At 35.2% G+C, this 19,248-nt stretch overlaps 2 protein-coding genes across 2 annotated transcripts; both read right to left on the reverse strand.

Annotated features, from left to right (window-relative positions):
• Positions 1–5,802: 5,802 nt before the first annotated feature.
• On the reverse strand, positions 5,803–8,980 carry LOC116033244 (formin-like protein 11). Its single transcript, XM_031276000.1, has 4 exons — positions 7,932–8,980; positions 7,488–7,684; positions 7,169–7,404; positions 5,803–6,554 (listed from the first exon to the last, which is right to left on the reverse strand). Exons 1-4 carry the CDS (start codon positions 8,978–8,980, stop codon positions 5,952–5,954), a joined length of 2,085 nt encoding a protein of 694 aa, XP_031131860.1. The 3' UTR covers positions 5,803–5,951.
• Positions 8,981–16,161: 7,181 nt separating this feature from the next.
• LOC116031427 (40S ribosomal protein S21-2) lies at positions 16,162–18,561 on the reverse strand. The gene is made up of 4 exons (XM_031273630.1): positions 18,424–18,561; positions 17,542–17,638; positions 17,253–17,385; positions 16,162–16,526 (listed from the first exon to the last, which is right to left on the reverse strand). The coding sequence occupies exons 2-4, from the start codon at positions 17,589–17,591 to the stop codon at positions 16,461–16,463; spliced, it is 249 nt and encodes an 82-aa protein (XP_031129490.1). The 5' UTR covers positions 17,592–17,638; positions 18,424–18,561; the 3' UTR covers positions 16,162–16,460.
• Positions 18,562–19,248: the final 687 nt, after the last annotated feature.

A 19,248-nucleotide genomic window follows, 5' to 3' on the forward strand; every position in this document is an offset into this window, starting at 1 on the left:
CCGAGTGAACTCAAAGTGGACCAAATAAGTTTAGGTCAGGATTGGACCCTCCCCTGAACCGGAAGCTTGGACGCCACCAATATCACAGACAAACACCGAATGAACATATAGTGGGTCGGACAAGTTTGGGATTAACCCTCCCCCCTGAACCGGAAGCTTGAATGCTACCAATACCACAGACAAACACCGAGTGAACACAAAGTGGGCCGAACAAGCTATGACTTACAAAGTGAAGAAGACAAACTCGGAAAAAGAGGACACAATTTCTTTACCAACGGAAGGGAAGCATGCTCCAAACGACAATGAACATAAAAAAAATAAAAAAAAAAAAAAAGGAGTGACAACACCAAAATAATCAACNCCCATTTTTCGAAACCAAGTTTAACGCAAATGTTGTCTGCATTCTCGCCCGAGACCTTAGTCTCAACAAGGCAGAAAATGCTAGGGTGATGTTGTGTGATAAACCATTTCGCAGCTCTAATAAACCCCTTAGAAGCTGCTCCTTGGCAATTCCAAACAAAAACCTTCATGGAAAAAAACAAAAGCAAAAGGGCGAAAAAACGAAAGCAAACACCAAGAAAAACAACGAGGAAATCGCAGAGGCAAAGCCAAAGGAAAGCAACGAGAGAAAACACTCACAACTCAAGCTCCACGGCCTCGACGCCTGAAGCTCCCATACCACCTTGATCACCCATCGCGTCCATCAACTCCAGTTCATCAACATGACTGTCGTTCGGTGGATCCCCATGATGCTCTGTGAGAGTCGCCGCACCTGTCATGCATTCCCCTTCGGTCTCAGTTTCTTATTCGAACACACGGACTGAAGTGGAACCAGTCTTATCCCCCATGACAAGAGTGTGTTCACTGGCTACTCTCGCTTGGTTAGCTTGCGTCCCCATTGTCTTCCTACTTGAGGTTTTCTTGCGACTTGTCTCTCCTACCTCAACATGCGTCTTATGAAGACCATGCTTGTTGTTTCCATTAATCTGCTTTTCTGAAACTTGAGTCGTTGGTCTTTTCCCCTTAGCCGGGCCTGTTTTTCTTTGCCCATGGGCTTGTGTTTCACTTACGGGCTGGTCACAGACCGGTTCTGCTGTTAACTGCTCATTTTCCGCTTCCAGAGTCTTAGCAAGCTGCGCATATCTTGACCCCGATTGCACGCTCATCTGTTTTCCTTTTCCAGCGTCATTCTGATCCTTCTTTCCATAATCTCTACCGCCTTGATTCTTATTTCCTTGATTCTTGGTATAGTTCCTTTTGTGTTTAGGCGCTATCATCCACGTACCGTAGTCCTCCGTAATTTCCAGCCTTATTATGGTAGTTTCCATAATATTATTTCTCTTGCCATGCACACCCTCCACTGGACCATTACCCCCACCGGCGCTGTTCGCCGGCTGGCCACCACCATCTTCGTTCAACCCTTGAGTGGTATCATCCTTCTGATTCAGACTACAACCTTCAACACTATGCCCATACATCCCGCACTTGAAACAAATAAGGTGAAGACCTTCATACACAATCGGCCGCACCCTATTCCTCAATGTGAACTTAGCCAATAGCGGTTTTGTGATGTCTACCTCTACACAGACCCTCGCAAAGGTTGCCCTCGAGACTAGGCTCGTTGCAGTATCTATGTTGATTGGTCTCCCCACTTTCTCTCCCACTCTCAGAAGGAACTGTCTGTCGAAGTATTCCGCTGGAAGGCATGGAAATCTAATCCACACTATCATGCTCTCAGTCCTGGCTGTGAAAGGATCGAAATTCGGCATCCACTCCTTGACAATGAGATAGTGATCTAACACCATCCAGGGTCCTCCATACTTGGCAAACTCATAGTCATCAATGGACGCGAACTTTACCAAAAAATACCCATTATCTACGGTCACCAGCTCCATCCTGGCCTTTGGTCTCCAAAGCGATGTGAGTCTTCTAAGAAGATAATCGTAGCCGACGCTTCTGCCCATCACTTTCACTATTAGGGTCTGTTTCCACTTGCTGCGCAATCGGACCTTTTCCTCCTTGGTTAATCTGATAACCGGACAGTTTGGATCAACATCATCATCGGCCTCCTCTTCATCGTCAGACACAAGGTCTAACTCATCCACCACCCGCGGATCATTCTGAACCGATTCATTTGCCACAATCTGTTTGAAAGAAGGTGTACTTGTCGGTGCTGTCGTTCCCGTAGCCACCGTCGGTGGTATCGCCTCCCCCATTGGTGATTCCGTTGACGTTTTCGTCTTCTTATTGCTTCTGTCGAGTTGATCTTGCTCTTCACTATTCAAACTCGCCGGAGGAGTCTCGCCGGTCATTGCCAGAGAGCTTTCCGACGTGCGTCCTCTTTTAGCCTATTTAATTCAGTAGTTGTATAATTGCACGCGGTTTACTTTTCTATTGATCTCTAAGGTAGAAGTGGTGGTGCTCAAGATTAGGGTGCAATGCATTTTAAGAATATAATTTAAGTCAATTACAGTTAAAATTACCATAAAAGTCTCGTTGAATGATAAAGAAAGTTGATTCGTACTTTTATGCCTAATTTTATGAAAGGAAGACCTAGAGGGTTTTATTTCCTACTCCATGAGGTCCCTATGAACAACTCCATTAGATTGGAGTTTTTGTCAGAATTTTTGCCAGTTAGGACAAAAACAAAAGAGAGAAAGACAAGGGGAAAAAAAGATTATGATTGAGTGACTATTACGAAAGTAAAGAGAAAGTTTTTGAATAAGTTGTACTTCGTATATTGTATTGTGTATTTTATAAAAGAGAATGCAAGCTCTATAAATGCATGTTAGAAGACTTCTAATAAGAAAATAAGTTTCCATACTACTTACTCAAACCTCTATAAATCTCCAAGGCTCCCTAATACTGTAATACATATAGATCCCATATTACTTATATATTCCATAACACTTCCCCTCAGCATAGATATAAATCATGCCCAACTTGTTACACAAATAACTAACTCAAATCCTATTTAGTGCACTCTCCTGAAACGAACGCTTGGCGCCACCAATACCGCGGACAACCGAGTGAACTCAAAGTGGACCAAATAAGTTTAGGTCAGGATTGGACCCTCCCCTGAACCGGAAGCTTGGACGCCACCAATATCACAGACAAACACCGAATGAACATATAGTGGGTCGGACAAGTTTGGGATTAACCCTCCCCCCTGAACCGGAAGCTTGAATGCTACCAATACCACAGACAAACACCGAGTGAACACAAAGTGGGCCGAACAAGCTATGACTTACAAAGTGAAGAAGACAAACTCGGAAAAAGAGGACACAATTTCTTTACCAACGGAAGGGAAGCATGCTCCAAACGACAATGAACATAAAAAAAATAAAAAAAAAAAAAAAGGAGTGACAACACCAAAATAATCAACNTTTGGTCTCCAAAGCGATGTGAGTCTTCTAAGAAGATAATCGTAGCCGACGCTTCTGCCCATCACTTTCACTATTAGGGTCTGTTTCCACTTGCTGCGCAATCGGACCTTTTCCTCCTTGGTTAATCTGATAACCGGACAGTTTGGATCAACATCATCATCGGCCTCCTCTTCATCGTCAGACACAAGGTCTAACTCATCCACCACCCGCGGATCATTCTGAACCGATTCATTTGCCACAATCTGTTTGAAAGAAGGTGTACTTGTCGGTGCTGTCGTTCCCGTAGCCACCGTCGGTGGTATCGCCTCCCCCATTGGTGATTCCGTTGACGTTTTCGTCTTCTTATTGCTTCTGTCGAGTTGATCTTGCTCTTCACTATTCAAACTCGCCGGAGGAGTCTCGCCGGTCATTGCCAGAGAGCTTTCCGACGTGCGTCCTCTTTTAGCCTATTTAATTCAGTAGTTGTATAATTGCACGCGGTTTACTTTTCTATTGATCTCTAAGGTAGAAGTGGTGGTGCTCAAGATTAGGGTGCAATGCATTTTAAGAATATAATTTAAGTCAATTACAGTTAAAATTACCATAAAAGTCTCGTTGAATGATAAAGAAAGTTGATTCGTACTTTTATGCCTAATTTTATGAAAGGAAGACCTAGAGGGTTTTATTTCCTACTCCATGAGGTCCCTATGAACAACTCCATTAGATTGGAGTTTTTGTCAGAATTTTTGCCAGTTAGGACAAAAACAAAAGAGAGAAAGACAAGGGGAAAAAAAGATTATGATTGAGTGACTATTACGAAAGTAAAGAGAAAGTTTTTGAATAAGTTGTACTTCGTATATTGTATTGTGTATTTTATAAAAGAGAATGCAAGCTCTATAAATGCATGTTAGAAGACTTCTAATAAGAAAATAAGTTTCCATACTACTTACTCAAACCTCTATAAATCTCCAAGGCTCCCTAATACTGTAATACATATAGATCCCATATTACTTATATATTCCATAACACTTCCCCTCAGCATAGATATAAATCATGCCCAACTTGTTACACAAATAACTAACTCAAATCCTATTTAGTGCACTCTCCTGAAACGAACGCTTGGCGCCACCAATACCGCGGACAACCGAGTGAACTCAAAGTGGACCAAATAAGTTTAGGTCAGGATTGGACCCTCCCCTGAACCGGAAGCTTGGACGCCACCAATATCACAGACAAACACCGAATGAACATATAGTGGGTCGGACAAGTTTGGGATTAACCCTCCCCCCTGAACCGGAAGCTTGAATGCTACCAATACCACAGACAAACACCGAGTGAACACAAAGTGGGCCGAACAAGCTATGACTTACAAAGTGAAGAAGACAAACTCGGAAAAAGAGGACACAATTTCTTTACCAACGGAAGGGAAGCATGCTCCAAACGACAATGAACATAAAAAAAAAAAAAAAAAAAAAAAAGGAGTGACAACACCAAAATAATCAACGGACTCCAACTTAGCAAACTCATCACCAGATCGAGCCATCCCAAAAAAAAAAAGTGAATGTATCAGACTTTAAAAAAAAACACCATATCACAAAGTGCACAAATTTCAAGCCTGAATGTGTAAGAGAAAAAGTGATCATAGAGCAAAAATCACTAACAGCACAATAGTCCAAACCAAGTCTATAACCTAAACGGACTCAAGCAACTTAGGAGTAGTCGACCAAAATGTTTCCCGATCGACGGAGGAGCCTCACGTGCCAGCTTGTGGGAGAGTGTCAGTAGAGGGCGGTGGCACATCAGGCTCACGTGCGGGTCAAAACGTCGTCGGAATTTCCAAGCAAAGTCTTCGGACACCAACACTGTACTCCTAGGTCAGTGGTGACGACAACGAAGTCGAAAAAAATTATGGAAAAGGCTCATGTACCATGTTACAAAAGTAAATAGAAAGTTTTTGAATAAGTTGTATATTGTATTGTGTATTTTAGAAAAGAGAATGAACAGTCCTAAGAAAACAAGTTTCCAAATGACTACTTACTCAAATCCCTATATATATCCAAGTTGCCTAATATATATAGATTCCATATTACTTATATATTCTATAGCACTGACAAAAATTAGAAAAAAAAAAAATTAAAGTTCTGTTATACAGGCATAGCGATGAGCAAGGCACGGGCCAGCTGAGTGCAGTTGGCTAATGAGTTTTTTGTTTTTGTTTTTTTAAATATCTCACAAAAAACTTTGATTATTGCACTTTTTGGAACTGAAAGATTGTGAGGCAAAACTAGTTTGCAAAAATGTATTGTAATCAATCTTAGAAATACTAGCTACATCTCAAGAGCTCCTCTCCCCTTCATAGCCAATAAACTGGATCTTTATGTACAGGTATAAATTGGAATACAAAGAAAGTCCGGCCAGTTTTTTCCCGAGCACAGATAAAAAGGGAGAAATTACTAACATACCAAACCAAATTAATAAAAAATAAAAATAAAAAAAACACTAAGCTAGCTACTAGAATACAACAGATAAGTGGTTTGTACGTACTACTTAATTGTGATGTTGAGCTGCTAATAAGTAATAAACTCTTTACACACGATCTAACATACCCAAAAAATCTCTAACAATTACAAAAATCCTTAATGGGTTATTGGATTCCTCTTTGCTCACATCATCTCCATGGAAGTATTCTGTAATTTGTCTCACACCTAACAGAGCCCTATGCTCATCTTCTCTCAGCTCCTTCAAATTCCTCTCTGCATGCTTCAAGAATGCCCGCATTGCATCCACAAACTTATCTTCATCATCATCCTTGAGGAGCACTAGAAGATTTTGTGTGTTGGCTATTCCACCTGACAGATTTGAGACACAGCTTATGAGAGAATCTAAGTCTAAAGCTGCGGCCTTTTTCACATTGCACAGCTCAGTGCTTAGAGCTGCAGAAACAAGATGATGATGATGATGAGCGTTTGTTGATCCTAATTGTGGTGGCGTCATTTCTTGGAGCACGAAGTGGAGCAGAGTGGTTTTTCCATCGCTTCCCTTTATGTCTGAGAGCTTAAGAAGGGCGTCCAGCTTGAATGCTTTTGCTCCTCCTCTAACTGTTCCATTGTTCATCCTGTTCCCTGTCTTCAGTACGGCTTCTAGCAGTTTTAAGAAGAGCTGGCTCGACCTCAGCTCCTTGCAAGCTTCCTGCACGTTAGTTTGTTGGTTAAGATTAGTTTATATAGATACTGGTTTAAATGTGGACAATGTTTCTCATGTAGCCAGTGTAGATTCACTATTAGATATGTAAAAATGCACCATGTTCAGAAATGCACCACAACTAATGGTGCATTTCTGTACACTTTATGGTTCATTTATGCGTACTTATTAGTGAAGAATCACTGTCTGCATGGGAACATAATACATCCTATATATTCTTAATAGTTTATCTTATTTATGTTATTGTAATCGGCTAGTTAATAGCTATTTAAAGTTATTGCATGCCAATTGAAATATAGATTCCAGATGAATTTTTGAAATTAAAAGTTGAAATAGTTTTCTCATAGATCATGGCACTTCTCACTTATTAAGTGTGAAATCCACTTTTAGCGTCAAAATCGTTCTTATAGTCCTCTATAACCCGGGGGTAAGGCTATAATTAAACTCAAAATCCAAAAACAAATCCCTTACGTAACCTAAAATTAAACCTACAAATTAATCACACTAAGCCCATAATAAACTGAGTGTGAAGAGAAGATTTGCCAACCAGGTTGGTATCATATGGATTATGAAAGCCGGGGATTGCTGGGTGGATTACCTACCTCTGCGGTTGAGAAGGATCTTCTGAGAAGAAAAACTTCGTCTTCGAAGGTCTCTTTGAAAAGCATGGCTTCTACTCTTAGGAATGCAAATGGCACCTTTAGCATTGCCTTAACGAACCTTTCTGCAGATGCTAATTCGTTGGTGTCCCCTTTGTAATTCAACAATTTAGCCTCTTCCTCCTTTGCTGGTGCCATTTTCACCAGTGCCTCTAATTCTTGCAAACACAGCCCACTTCCTGTATGTATGTTTTCAAGTTAACTATAATGAGGGAAATCATTAGTTTTGGGATATATATATATATATATATAGGTAGCTTACCATTCAATAGTGCTTCGCATACTTGTTCAGAAGTGGCATTCAAAGCTTTGGATAGGATGGCTATGTTCTGTATTCTTTTTGGCTCAAGAATATGCTTAGATGGAGATGGGGATGAGGATTTGCATTTCACCTCCTCATTCTTTAATGGGTTTTGTAGGCTATACCCAAAAAGTGACTCTATCATCTCCTCATCAAATCTGCACCAATCCATTATCAATTTAGACAAATTTGAGGTGAAGTAAAATATAGCATGCAAAGTGTTGAGTTGGGCAGAGGCCAATAAAGTGCCAATTCCAAGACTGGCGGGTGCTGAAAAGGGAAATTGTTGAGCGGAGGCTGATAAAAGACCAGTCCGTCCATCAATTAGTGTCAGAGAATTATTGGGCAGAAGCCAGTAAAGGGTCAAGTCTAGCCCTCGGCTTCTTCAATTTAATGTTGTCTTACTCAAAAGAGCTTGCTTTGAGCTTGTCCCACACGGTTGAGCATTCTGGAGCTGCTCTGACTTTGTCCCAGTGAAGCGGTTTCAGTTTTGGGAGCGGAGTTCCATCTTTGCCTAATGGTGCAGGAATCTGAGATGGTTGTGGAGGAGGAGGAGGTGAACCACCTTTCGCAGAATTAGTAATCCGTCTTGGAAGTGGAGGTGGCGGCGGTGGTGGAAGTTTGGTTGATTCTGAATTGGAATTTATGATTGTGGAGGGCACAGAAGTTTGAGGTTGTTTGGAAACATCTTGGGATATGATCTCACAAAGGCTACTAGCAGAAGCATTGGAAAACCTGATGGTATGATCAGATGAGAATGAATTGCATATGGAATGGAAAGATTGATCATCTGATGAATGGTGATCAGAGTTTACTGCTTCTATGTTCTCATGAGGAACACAGATTATTTCTCCAGTACCCACTTCTGATGATGACGATGATGGGGATGATTTCTCACTCAATGTATAATCATGTGTTGTTTGGTTTGAGATTGCATTGGCAGTTTCAGGATCTTGTTTAAGGAAATTTGTCTCTGAAAGTTGTAAGGTAACTAGCCCTACCTTTTCAACTGATTTCTGAGATGATTCACCTCTGGTTTCTCCTTCAATGCAGTGCACCAACAAGGCTCTCACCAAATTCTTTCGTTTCGTTCTGAATTTTTGGCATCCCCAGAGAACGCCAATCGCGCATAAAGAACATGTTATCCCAGCAGAGATGAGAACTGCACTCACAACTCTTCTGTTAGCTCCTTCTCCTTTCTTCTTCTTCTTCTTCTTCGCCTCGGGTGATTCTGGGATTGATGGGTTGTGGTTGTGTGAAGGTGGGGGAGAATGCGGGTGAATCAATGGACTCGGAGGAGGAGAAAGAGATGGCAAGTGATATGCAGAATGGGCATTACTCAATGAGGCATCCACATTGGATAAGTGGGCACTGAAAAATGATACAAGCAAAAAGGCCATGATGATGGAGAAAATGGCATGATCTCCCATTTCTTGAGCCCAGATATCATTCATCTTTTCTTCTACATTTTGTTCCAATTTCTTCTTTGTCTTCCTTGAAGAATCTTTTAAATTTTTTGGGTCTTTTTGGATGGTAAGAGGGAAAATGGAGAATAAGAAGAAAATGCAGGTAGGCTTTAAAGCTACTCCAAGGAGCCCCTGAGCCTGCCTGAATGGCAGTTTTAGGTGAACTGGGGGGGCCTTCTTTATTTCTCTTTGCTTCTTGTCCTCTTCTTTCTTCTCTCCTGCATTAATTCTCCTGCCTCATAATATTTTGTTTTGGGTACTTGTGATTATTTAACAGATTTTTGTTTTTTATTTTTAAAAAAGAATTCTTTTTCTTAGCAGATGACATAGTGATTAGATTGAGGTTGGGTTTTTATGTCTTGTATAGCTGAAATGGAGTGTTTAAAAGTTTCTTATGATCTAGAAATTTAATTTGATTGATTAGTCATCACCAACCTAAAAGTGCTTGTGTTTTCTTGCACTTTGTTTTTGGTTGGTGGGTCCAAATTGGTTGGACTGCCCTTGAATCTTAGGAAGAGGATGGGAATTTATTGTTATGGGAAATGACAAAGGGACAGAAATGGTCCATCACTTTCTCATGTGATCTCAACAATTAGATTAATTATGACAATATCCATCCCATGCATTAAGGGGTGTTTGGCTATGTACTTACCAATTTAATATTGGCCTTGTTCGGTAACATAGTTAGTTTATCAGTTAATTTTGACTTAACTCCACCTTCTAAATTCTGAGATGATACAAGATTTTGTTTTCAAAAAAAGATAATACAAGATTTTAAAAAATGTGATATTACACGTGTGATAGAGATTTTTAAGAATGCGAAATTAGAAGTGTAATAGTTTGAATTAAATATATTTTTAAGCCAAACACTTTGCACTCAAATGGCATGTAGTGACTCTCCTCTATGGGAGGTCATGAGATCGAGTCTCAGTGAAAGCAAGATTATGTATGAACAGATACTACAAAAGGGAATAGAGTCGGTAGCATTCAAAAACGAAAGGGAGAACAATGCATTCAAAAACAAAAGGGAAAGAGAACAGATACTACAAAAGGGAATAGAGTCGGTAGCATTCAAAAACGAAAGGGAGAACAATGCATTCAAAAACAAAAGGGAAAGAGAATAGAGTCGGTAGCATTCAAAAACAAAAGGGAATAAGCTCCAAAACATGTTTTCGCTGATTGGGATGCCACGTGAATTTTTTATTTTATATTTTTATTATTATTATTTTTCTATTAAGCATTTGACCCAAAAAAAAATTTAAAGATTTGAGCAAAAGCATAAATAAAGAAGAGAAAAAGCGTAAATAAAGAAGCTATCCTTAGTTTTTTTTTAAATTTTTTTTGGGTCAAATGCTTAGTAGGAAAATAATAATAATAATAAAAATATAAAATAAAAAATTTACGTGGCATTCCAATAACATCCCAATCAGCAAAAATCTGTTGGTAACTTGTTAAAAATGCTAATTACTCTTTTTTTACAGGTTCATGGATGAATTTGAAGCTTATTCGAGTTCGATGGCTTAATTGCTATTCCCCAAAAAGTTCGATGGCCTATTTGTACCTTTTCCCAAAACAAAATATTTTCAAGAGACATTTTGGCAGGGCCGTTCCAATAAAAATTGGGGTCCTGTGCCATATTTTAATTTGGGCATTTTTTGAGTAATTTCTATATATAAATAATAGTTGTTCAAAAAATTGTATCAAAATATAAATATTGTATAAAAAATACATATAAAATTTTATTTAAAAAGTGACATGCGTCGTGCACATTTAGACGCAAAATCATCAATCAAACTTTTGATATCAACTTCTTCCAAAAGCTCATTTTCAAATATTTGTGTAAAATGGTGACAAAAATATTCTAGAGAATTTATCTTTAGGACCTTTACTTATTGATAAATCTATTCTAGGACCATCTTTCACAAGAATATCTATTAATTTAGAATCAAGAGCATCCCAATTTCTTGGATCATATATGTCAAATAAAAGCGAATCACTTGGTTTATCATTGTGACAAACATCAACTATCAACATTCACATTATTTTCATTGTCACAATGCCTATCATCTTTGTGCACACTATCATTAAAAGTTTTTCAATATCACAATCATCTTGATCTTCTATATGAAGATTATCATCTAACAATTTTTCCTTGGCATCATCTTTTTGCTCATCTATTTGAGTTTGTTTTGTAATGAATTTTTCAAGAGCTCATTTTTTAGATTGAGTTAGTTGCTCAATTCTTCTTTTCTTTTTACACTTCTCAGACCCAAATGTATATTTTCTAAAAGACATAATTATAAAATCCTAAGGAAAAAAAAAAGAATTTATTTAGAAACTCTATGAATAAATAATTAAGCAAGAAACAAGTTCTTAAAACAATAAACAAAAATTATGAAAAATACATAATTTTAATTACCTGTTAAGAGAATTGAAGAACTTGAGACTTGAAAGTTTGTGTGATCAAGAAGAATTGAAGAATCAGTTGAGTTGCGGTATGCGATCTACGAAATTACCGAATTGTGAATTGAGAATTGTCGAATTTCGTTACGATATTGTCATATTTTATAGGGTTGGGAATTGAGAATTTGCTAATTGTCTAATTGAGATGTGAGATTATGATTTATGCAATATAATTGCCAAACGGAATTGGCAATGTTTTTGAATTAGGAAATATATATATATTGGAATTGGAAATATATATATATATATATATATATATATATATATATATATATATATATATATATATATATATATATATATATATATATATATATATAGTTTTTAAAACAATTGTCAATTGGGCTAAATTTCATCTTGTCACAAATTGGTCTAATCTTCATACATTTAGTCTAAAATTTTGTAAACTATATATACATTTAATTTTAAAAAAAAAAATATTTGAGGACCCTGTGCGGTCGCACATGTTAGACATGCTCAGATACGGCCCTGCGTTTCGATTTGAGTCAAGAAGGAAACATGCTGCCACTATTCGAATGTGTGTAATGGATAAACACACCAACTTGGTTAGGAACTTAGGTTTGTCCGATCTTAAGTTATCATATTACCTCTAAAATATTAGCTTAGCTCATTTAATTAGGAATGTGTCCAGTTTATGTTTGGTTAATATTTGGGAAATGTAATATTAATTTGTTGAGTTAATTCACTTTTGGTCCTAAATTCATAGGTGACAGTCTGCTTTTAGTCATTTTTTATTAAAACATCCTCATTTGGTCCTAGTATTTTTGTGGCATGATCATTTTTAGTCATGCGTCAACAAAATCGTTGAAATGCCATTAAATACAAAAATTTTGATTTTTTTTATACAAAGTAGGTTGACCCACTATATTTTTTATGTTTTTTTTTTTAAAAAAATTCCATAATTAAAGACCAAAATATCATTGTATTAAACGGTATTTAAACTATTTTGTTAATAAAGGACAAAAAATGGTTATGTCACAGTAATACTAGGATCAAAAGTGGATGTTCTAATAAAAAAAAAAAGACTTAAAGTGGACTGCCGCCTATAAATTTAAGATAAAAAATGAAATTAACTCTAATTTGTTTGGTTGAATGCTATATTTTCAATTAAAAACGTTATTTTATTTTAATACCCTAAATATATACATATGTTCAAGAAAAATGGCGTGTTTAATTTAACCCTTGAATTGTTTCGTACTAGTTGACCAAGTTCTTGAATTATTTCCATAAGGACTTTTCATCTTTCAATTATTACTTTAGTGACTCTTTTCACTTATAACGGGATGAAACCATTACAACTTAAAAGAAGTTTTTAAAACTTACAGAGGATGACATTTTTTATCATTAAATTCTTCATACCATCATGTTTCACCCTTTAATTATTATTTTGTTAACTCTTTTCACTTATAGACATTTAGAGTCATAGAAAAGTGACCTAATTTAGATGAGTTAATTCCATTTTTTATCCTATTTTTATAGGTGACAATTCACTTTTAGTCTTTTTTTATTAGAACATCCTCATTTGGTTCTAGTATTATTGCGGCATGACCATTTTTAGTCCTCCATAAAAAAAATCGTCAAAATATTGTTAAATACAATGACATTTCAATCTTTTTTATACAAAATATGTTGAACCGCTATATTTTTTTTATGTTTTTTTAACACATCCATAATTGAAGATCGAAATGTCCTTGTATTTAACGATATGTAAACTATTTTGCTGATAAAGGACAAAAAATGATCATACCAGAATAATACTATGACCAAAAGTGGTTGTTATAATAAAAAGATTTTTTTCCCAAAATGGTCCCTCGACTATTACTCATTCTCAATTTTGCATTTCGACTTTCAATTGCACCTAATGTGGTCCCTCGACTTTCAAAAACTCACCCAATTTGGTCCTCCGTTACATATTCCGTCAAATCAATGTTAAAATGGAGGGCATTTTCGTCCATTTACCTATTGTTAGCCTAATAAACATTGAGAAATAGTCAAGGGACCATTTTGGGAAAAACTATTTTATTTATTTCATTTTTTAGACTCTATAAAATTAGAATTTCTATACATTTTTTTCTTACAAATATAAATAGTTAAAATCGTGCAATCCATCCTAAAATTTTTTAACTTTTTTACAGACTTTTTCCCTCTATCTAAATATACAAACTATTCCTATGCAGATTTACAATAAGTTTCGTAAATTTTATAAATACTCATTTTTTAAGCACCGAGTAAAATAATTCTTAGTCACATCCGTAGTACTAAATATATTACTTTGGATTTTTTTTATAAATAAGATATAATATTATTAAACTCAAATAATTAAAAATAATGTGCCCACAACACAAAAGATTTTATGATTGACTTAAAAATTAACTATAAATTTTATTGTTGAATACAAATTGACAATTATTAAACATTATTTATAATAATTATTGTGTCCTGTGTAATATACTAAAATTATTAGGTAGGCTTTTTATAATTAAGGTATAATTTAATTAAATCAAAATTATTAAAAATAATGTCTCCACATTACAAAATAAATTATACTTGCCTTAATAATTAATAATTAATAAAAAAAAAAACAAGAGAAAACATATAAAAGATGTCATACAATATCTTAAATAATGTAAATTAATATAACATTTAATAATTACTTCGAAATCAAATACAGAAAATATTGCAGGAAACATTGACGAGATTTTACTTTCGGCTCACCTGAGAAGTTTACTAGAAAAATTTACCTTTTGGTCCAATATTTTCCCTACATTTTACATTCTTTGGGTGTCTACGATTGAAAAAATATATATTATTTTCAACGGTAAAAGTAATATTTAATGTGATACATAGTGATTAATTGTCTATGAACATTAAAAAAAAAAATGTATATTTACTATTTAGAGGGGAAAAGTCTGTAAAGAAAGTTAAAAATTTTGAGGTTGGATTGTGCGATTTTAACTATTTATATTTGTAAGAAAAAAATGTATAGAAATCCTAATTTTAGAGAGTGTAAAAAATGAAAATAAACAAAAATGAAATAAATAAAATAGTTTTTTCCAAAATGGTCCCTTGACTATTCTCAAAAAGGTCCCTCAACTATTTCTCAATGTTTATTAGGCTAACAATAGGTAAATAGACGAAAATACTCTCCATTTTAACACTGATTTGACGGAATATGTAACGGAGGACCAAATTGGGTGAGTTTTTGAAAGTCGAGGGACCACATTAGGTGCAATTGAAAGTCGAAATGCAAAATTGAGAATGAGCAATAGTCGAGGGACTATTTTGGAAAAAAACTCTAATAAAAAAGACTTAAATGGACTGCCACATATAAATCTAGGATAAAAATGGAATTAACTCTAATTTAGATTATCATTTATCACAGTAAAAAAGTGAACTAATTTTTTTTTCAAAAAAAAAAAAAAAAAGTGACCTAATTTGGAGTTGGAGATATATTATTGTGTGGTGAAGAGGATATGAGGCTAGTCCCAACTTCCAACCAAATATAGGATATAAAAATAGATGGTTGAACAGCAGCTTAATTTTAATGTTACGGTTTCTGTTTTGAGAAAAAGACTTGCTGGTGTATAGTAGTTTCTTTTTTCCAAATCATTCTCTACTCTATAGTATGTGTTGCACAATGACAATAGACAACCAAAAGTAGAAACATTCATGCGTAAGGCATAAAGTCTTAACCGCCCATTTAATTAGGTAAACAAAAATGATAAAAGTTACCTAGACAAAAAATTATCACTAAAATTTGACATGGTAATAAAATTCCTGTTATTAATTATCATGAATTGACTTATCTCACCACACACCAAATGTATCTCTCCCGCCGATAGCCAGAAAACTAATTCTCCATCTCAACTGTTAGCACATTAAGTGGTAGGGGACTGGCCAAATAGTTTGCTCCATTCACATGGGCTGGGATCCAACCATAAATCTACTTATATTGTCACGTTAGATGGTAAAGAATTTTGGTAATTTTTTTTTCATGTAGCTTGGTCCAAAAAGAAAATTATAAAAAATAAAAGTTAAATTTCACGAAACTGAATAAATGTAATTTCGTATTTCAAATTTTCAATGGTTGGCTAGTAGAAAAAAAAAATACTATAAATCACTTGTACAACGATTAAAATATAGTAATATTGTTCAATGTGTTGTTTCTTTCTTCCTGATGGTACAAAATGTAAAATACCTAGGTGACCTTCGGAAATTTTGAAGAACTGAAATTCCAAGAGACTTAGAACTTGAAAAACTAGCAGTACAAAAAAGGAAAAAAAATATTAAAACACAAATATTTAAAAATTTAGAATATCCTCATTAAAATAACTAGTATAAAGAAATTTAATGCTGGAAAGGTTATTAAAGAACTAGAGAGAGCAATAAAATTAAATAAAAAAAAGCCTTCAAAGAACTTAAAAGGTCTTTTGAAATTATTAAAGAGCTACACCATAAATTTTTTATACTCCTATGAATCTAGCCATAAACTAAATATAGTAAATTGTGCGAATAAACGTGGGAATCGGTCGGTCGACATCACAAAGGACTAAAGGAGTTAGGCTTTACAGAGATTTTCGACTTATAAAAGATAGGGATCTTATTATTTATTTTGGGTAACAAGGAAAACCTTAAACTTTTGGGAATCAAGAAAATATTGATATGTCCCTAGGAAAATAAGAAAGTCAAAGAAAACATAGGTATATGCCATAAGCAAGCTGGAAATGTATGTTTACCACATGAATAGTGATGAACAGACCCACCGTAGGACTTGAAAACAGACAGAGCAGATCATGGTTTTCATAATTTTAAGGATTCAAAGTTTGCATAATAGTTTCAAGTAGAGTAGACTCTAACACAAAGACAACAAATATTTGTGCAAAACTCATACTTCAAAATCAAGGGTATGATTTTAGAGTGTACATCATTGTAAAACCAGACCAAATGCACATCACAATGTGCAACACGCAGCCACCAGAAGACATCACTGTTGGCGGGCTTCAACTTTCTTTTTCTGCCAGAGCCTATCAAGACCACTGTCTGCATCTCCCTGCAAAACATAATTCAAGTGTGTGTATCATTAGGCTAGAATTGTTAGTTTAGGGTTGTACTAGACACCATATCTAACTGCACAATATAATATCTCATCCACTAAGCAATTTTACAAGGGGAAAAAACTGAAAGGCCAAATTTCATTAAGTTGCTATTTGAATACAGGAATAGGTCTTATGTGAGACCGTTTTAAGTAAGACGTGCAATATATTTTTAACTAAAATATAATACTTTTCTACGAACCAATGGAGAAGTACTACATTTTTTTAGTTTCACATGAGACGGTCGGACTTGCACAAGACTTAATACACATTTGCATATCAAAACCATCAAGAACAAAGACTGGAATTCACAAAATTTCAAATAGCCAAATATCAGCCTGCTTAATACAATGAACACAAAAAGAAACACAGCACATGCACCAGCAAAAACAATAAAGTAATTCAAGTGTGAAAAATGCGGAGAGAAACAGAGATAGAAATTTCAGTATCCATATAGTATAGGGCAGTATAGCAAAGTCATGTGAAACAACCAATAAAAAATAAGGGAATATTGATTAGATGACATCTTTAATTTTAATCTGATGAAATGCCTAGATAATTGTGAGAGTGTAGTTACAAGGGAGAATTATAAAACCAAACTCATATAAATTATAGCACTAGAGTCCCAATAAACACCCAACCATTAATTTGTCAAGCAAACTTGAAGAAAAACATTAACTTGCCTGTGCACGAACAAATCCACACAAGGCAAAAGTGGTGTACTTTCCATCATATACACCATTCTCATTCAAATGACCAACATTGATCTGGACAGATGCATGATCCTTAGAAGTGATCAGCCTATTTGTGGCGGAGCTGCATTGACACAAAATATTGTTAACTTGTGCACATGACATAATCAGCCACAAGTAGTTCCCCGTTTTCTCATATTTTCTTATGCTTAATATCATGATATGTCATTCAAAACAGAACATCTCAATCCAATCAAAAAGAGGTCAGAGAGATAAATACCACTTCCTCGGGATGTAGAGATCCATATTTTGTCCCTCATCATTCTGCATCTTAGCAACGTGATTTGGAACTAGCAAAACTTAAAAGGTTAAAGCACCTAAGTACAGCAACAAACAGTGACGGTTAGTAGAAGAGCAAAAAGTATTCCCCTTCTAATTAAGGAGTTCGAATTCAGTGTCAGATAATTTACTTTGATATAAATACAAACCTGATGCACTAATACCACAGATCCCATACTTTCCTAATTTTTTGAAATAAGTATTGCAATATTTCTTACCCAATTTATATAATCAAAGTGTCTACTCCCCTAAAATTAAAAGCTTTTAAGCTCTTGAACCGCACAAATTCAAAACTTAAGCTTTATTATAAATCTTTCTTAAGAACCTACTTTAACATAACCAATTTAGCTAATTTCAAGTTAACAACTGAGCTCCAAACAACAGAAACTAATTTGTCCTTTTCACCAAAACTAACTAATCACCAAACCTAAGCATTCTGAAAACAGAAAACTTCTAACTGGTATATTGAGCCGCATTTTGTATAATATTACCTATCATTTGAGATAATATGGCTTATCAATTTCTTATATATTGTGCTGCATCTTTCACAAATCACAATCACATTTGGGCCAATTGAACAAAATAAGACATGCCCAAAACGATATACTTTAGTCGAGTCGGTGATTAACCGGAAAATAATAAGCGAATATAAATAAGATTTTCATGCCTTAGATCAAAACCGCAAAATGAAAAACACATAAACCTAACTAGTAAATCACCGTTTGATAACAATTGCCTGCGGCGATGGATATGTCATTGAAGAACATAAAGACTAAAAAGCACACGCGTGAATATATGATGCATATATAGAGAGAAAAAGTACCGCTGACGGGAGCGAGAACTGCGAAGAAGATGGCGAAGCTGCGAGTCTGCGACTGTGAAGAAAAGAGTGGAGGCGCGTTTATATTCCTGCCACAGCCAAAACCCTAATTGTGCTAAATCAGAAGTGCTAAATCAGAAGGTTTATGGACAAAAATGACCCAGGTTTTGAGCATTGTGTCCCAACATTTTAACTTTGTATTTTTGATTTTTTTTAATTTAAAACCATTTACGGGACGTTTGGTTGGGACGAAGGAATTAGGAGGAAAAAAGAATTGTAATTCGGTGGAATTGAAATTCAATTAATAAAATAGGAATTGAAATTACAGTGTTTGGTATGCAGGAATAGGAGTACAGGGAATTGAAAGGTAAGAAGCAACAAAATGACTAAATTACCCTTATGTTGTAGTATATGTAGTAGTAGTAATAATAATAATAATAATAATTCCTTCAATAATAACAATAATAATAAATATAATAATAATAATAATTCTTTAAAAAAATAATAATATATAGTAATAATAATAATAATTCTTTAAAAAAGAATAATAATAATAATAATATTTTTTTAATTTAAAAAAAAATACAAAGGGTATAGGAGGAGGGGCAAAATTGTCTTTATACCAACATAATTGCCCCTCCTCTCCACCGAATTGCAATTCATGGGGTACCCCATGAATTGCAATTAATCATTTGGAGGGAATTGCAATTCCGCAGAATTGCAATTCCCTCCAACCAAACAGTGTAATTTGGGAATTCACTGAATTGCAATTCAATGAATTGCAATTCCTCCCAAACTACACTCAACCAAACATGCCATTAATATCTA

This window comes from Ipomoea triloba, chromosome 10 (genome assembly GCF_003576645.1).
Source record: "Ipomoea triloba cultivar NCNSP0323 chromosome 10, ASM357664v1".
Lineage (NCBI taxonomy): Eukaryota > Viridiplantae > Streptophyta > Magnoliopsida > Solanales > Convolvulaceae > Ipomoea > Ipomoea triloba.

Coding starts and splice junctions, on each gene's coding strand:
- LOC116033244 (XM_031276000.1), bottom strand. CDS start 8,980: ATGAATGATATCTGGGCTCAAGAAATGGGAGATCATGCCATTTTCTCC. Junction 7,685..7,931: donor CTCAAAGCAAGCTCTTTTGA/GTAAGACAACAT, acceptor GGATTGGTGCAG/ATTTGATGAGGAGATGATAG. Junction 7,405..7,487: donor ATGCGAAGCACTATTGAATG/GTAAGCTACCTA, acceptor ACATACATACAG/GAAGTGGGCTGTGTTTGCAA.
- LOC116031427 (XM_031273630.1), bottom strand. CDS start 17,591: ATGCAGAATGATGAGGGACAAAATATGGATCTCTACATCCCGAGGAAG. Junction 17,386..17,541: donor CTCTACATCCCGAGGAAGTG/GTATTTATCTCT, acceptor GTGTCAATGCAG/CTCCGCCACAAATAGGCTGA. Junction 16,527..17,252: donor GTGGATTTGTTCGTGCACAG/GCAAGTTAATGT, acceptor TATGTTTTGCAG/GGAGATGCAGACAGTGGTCT.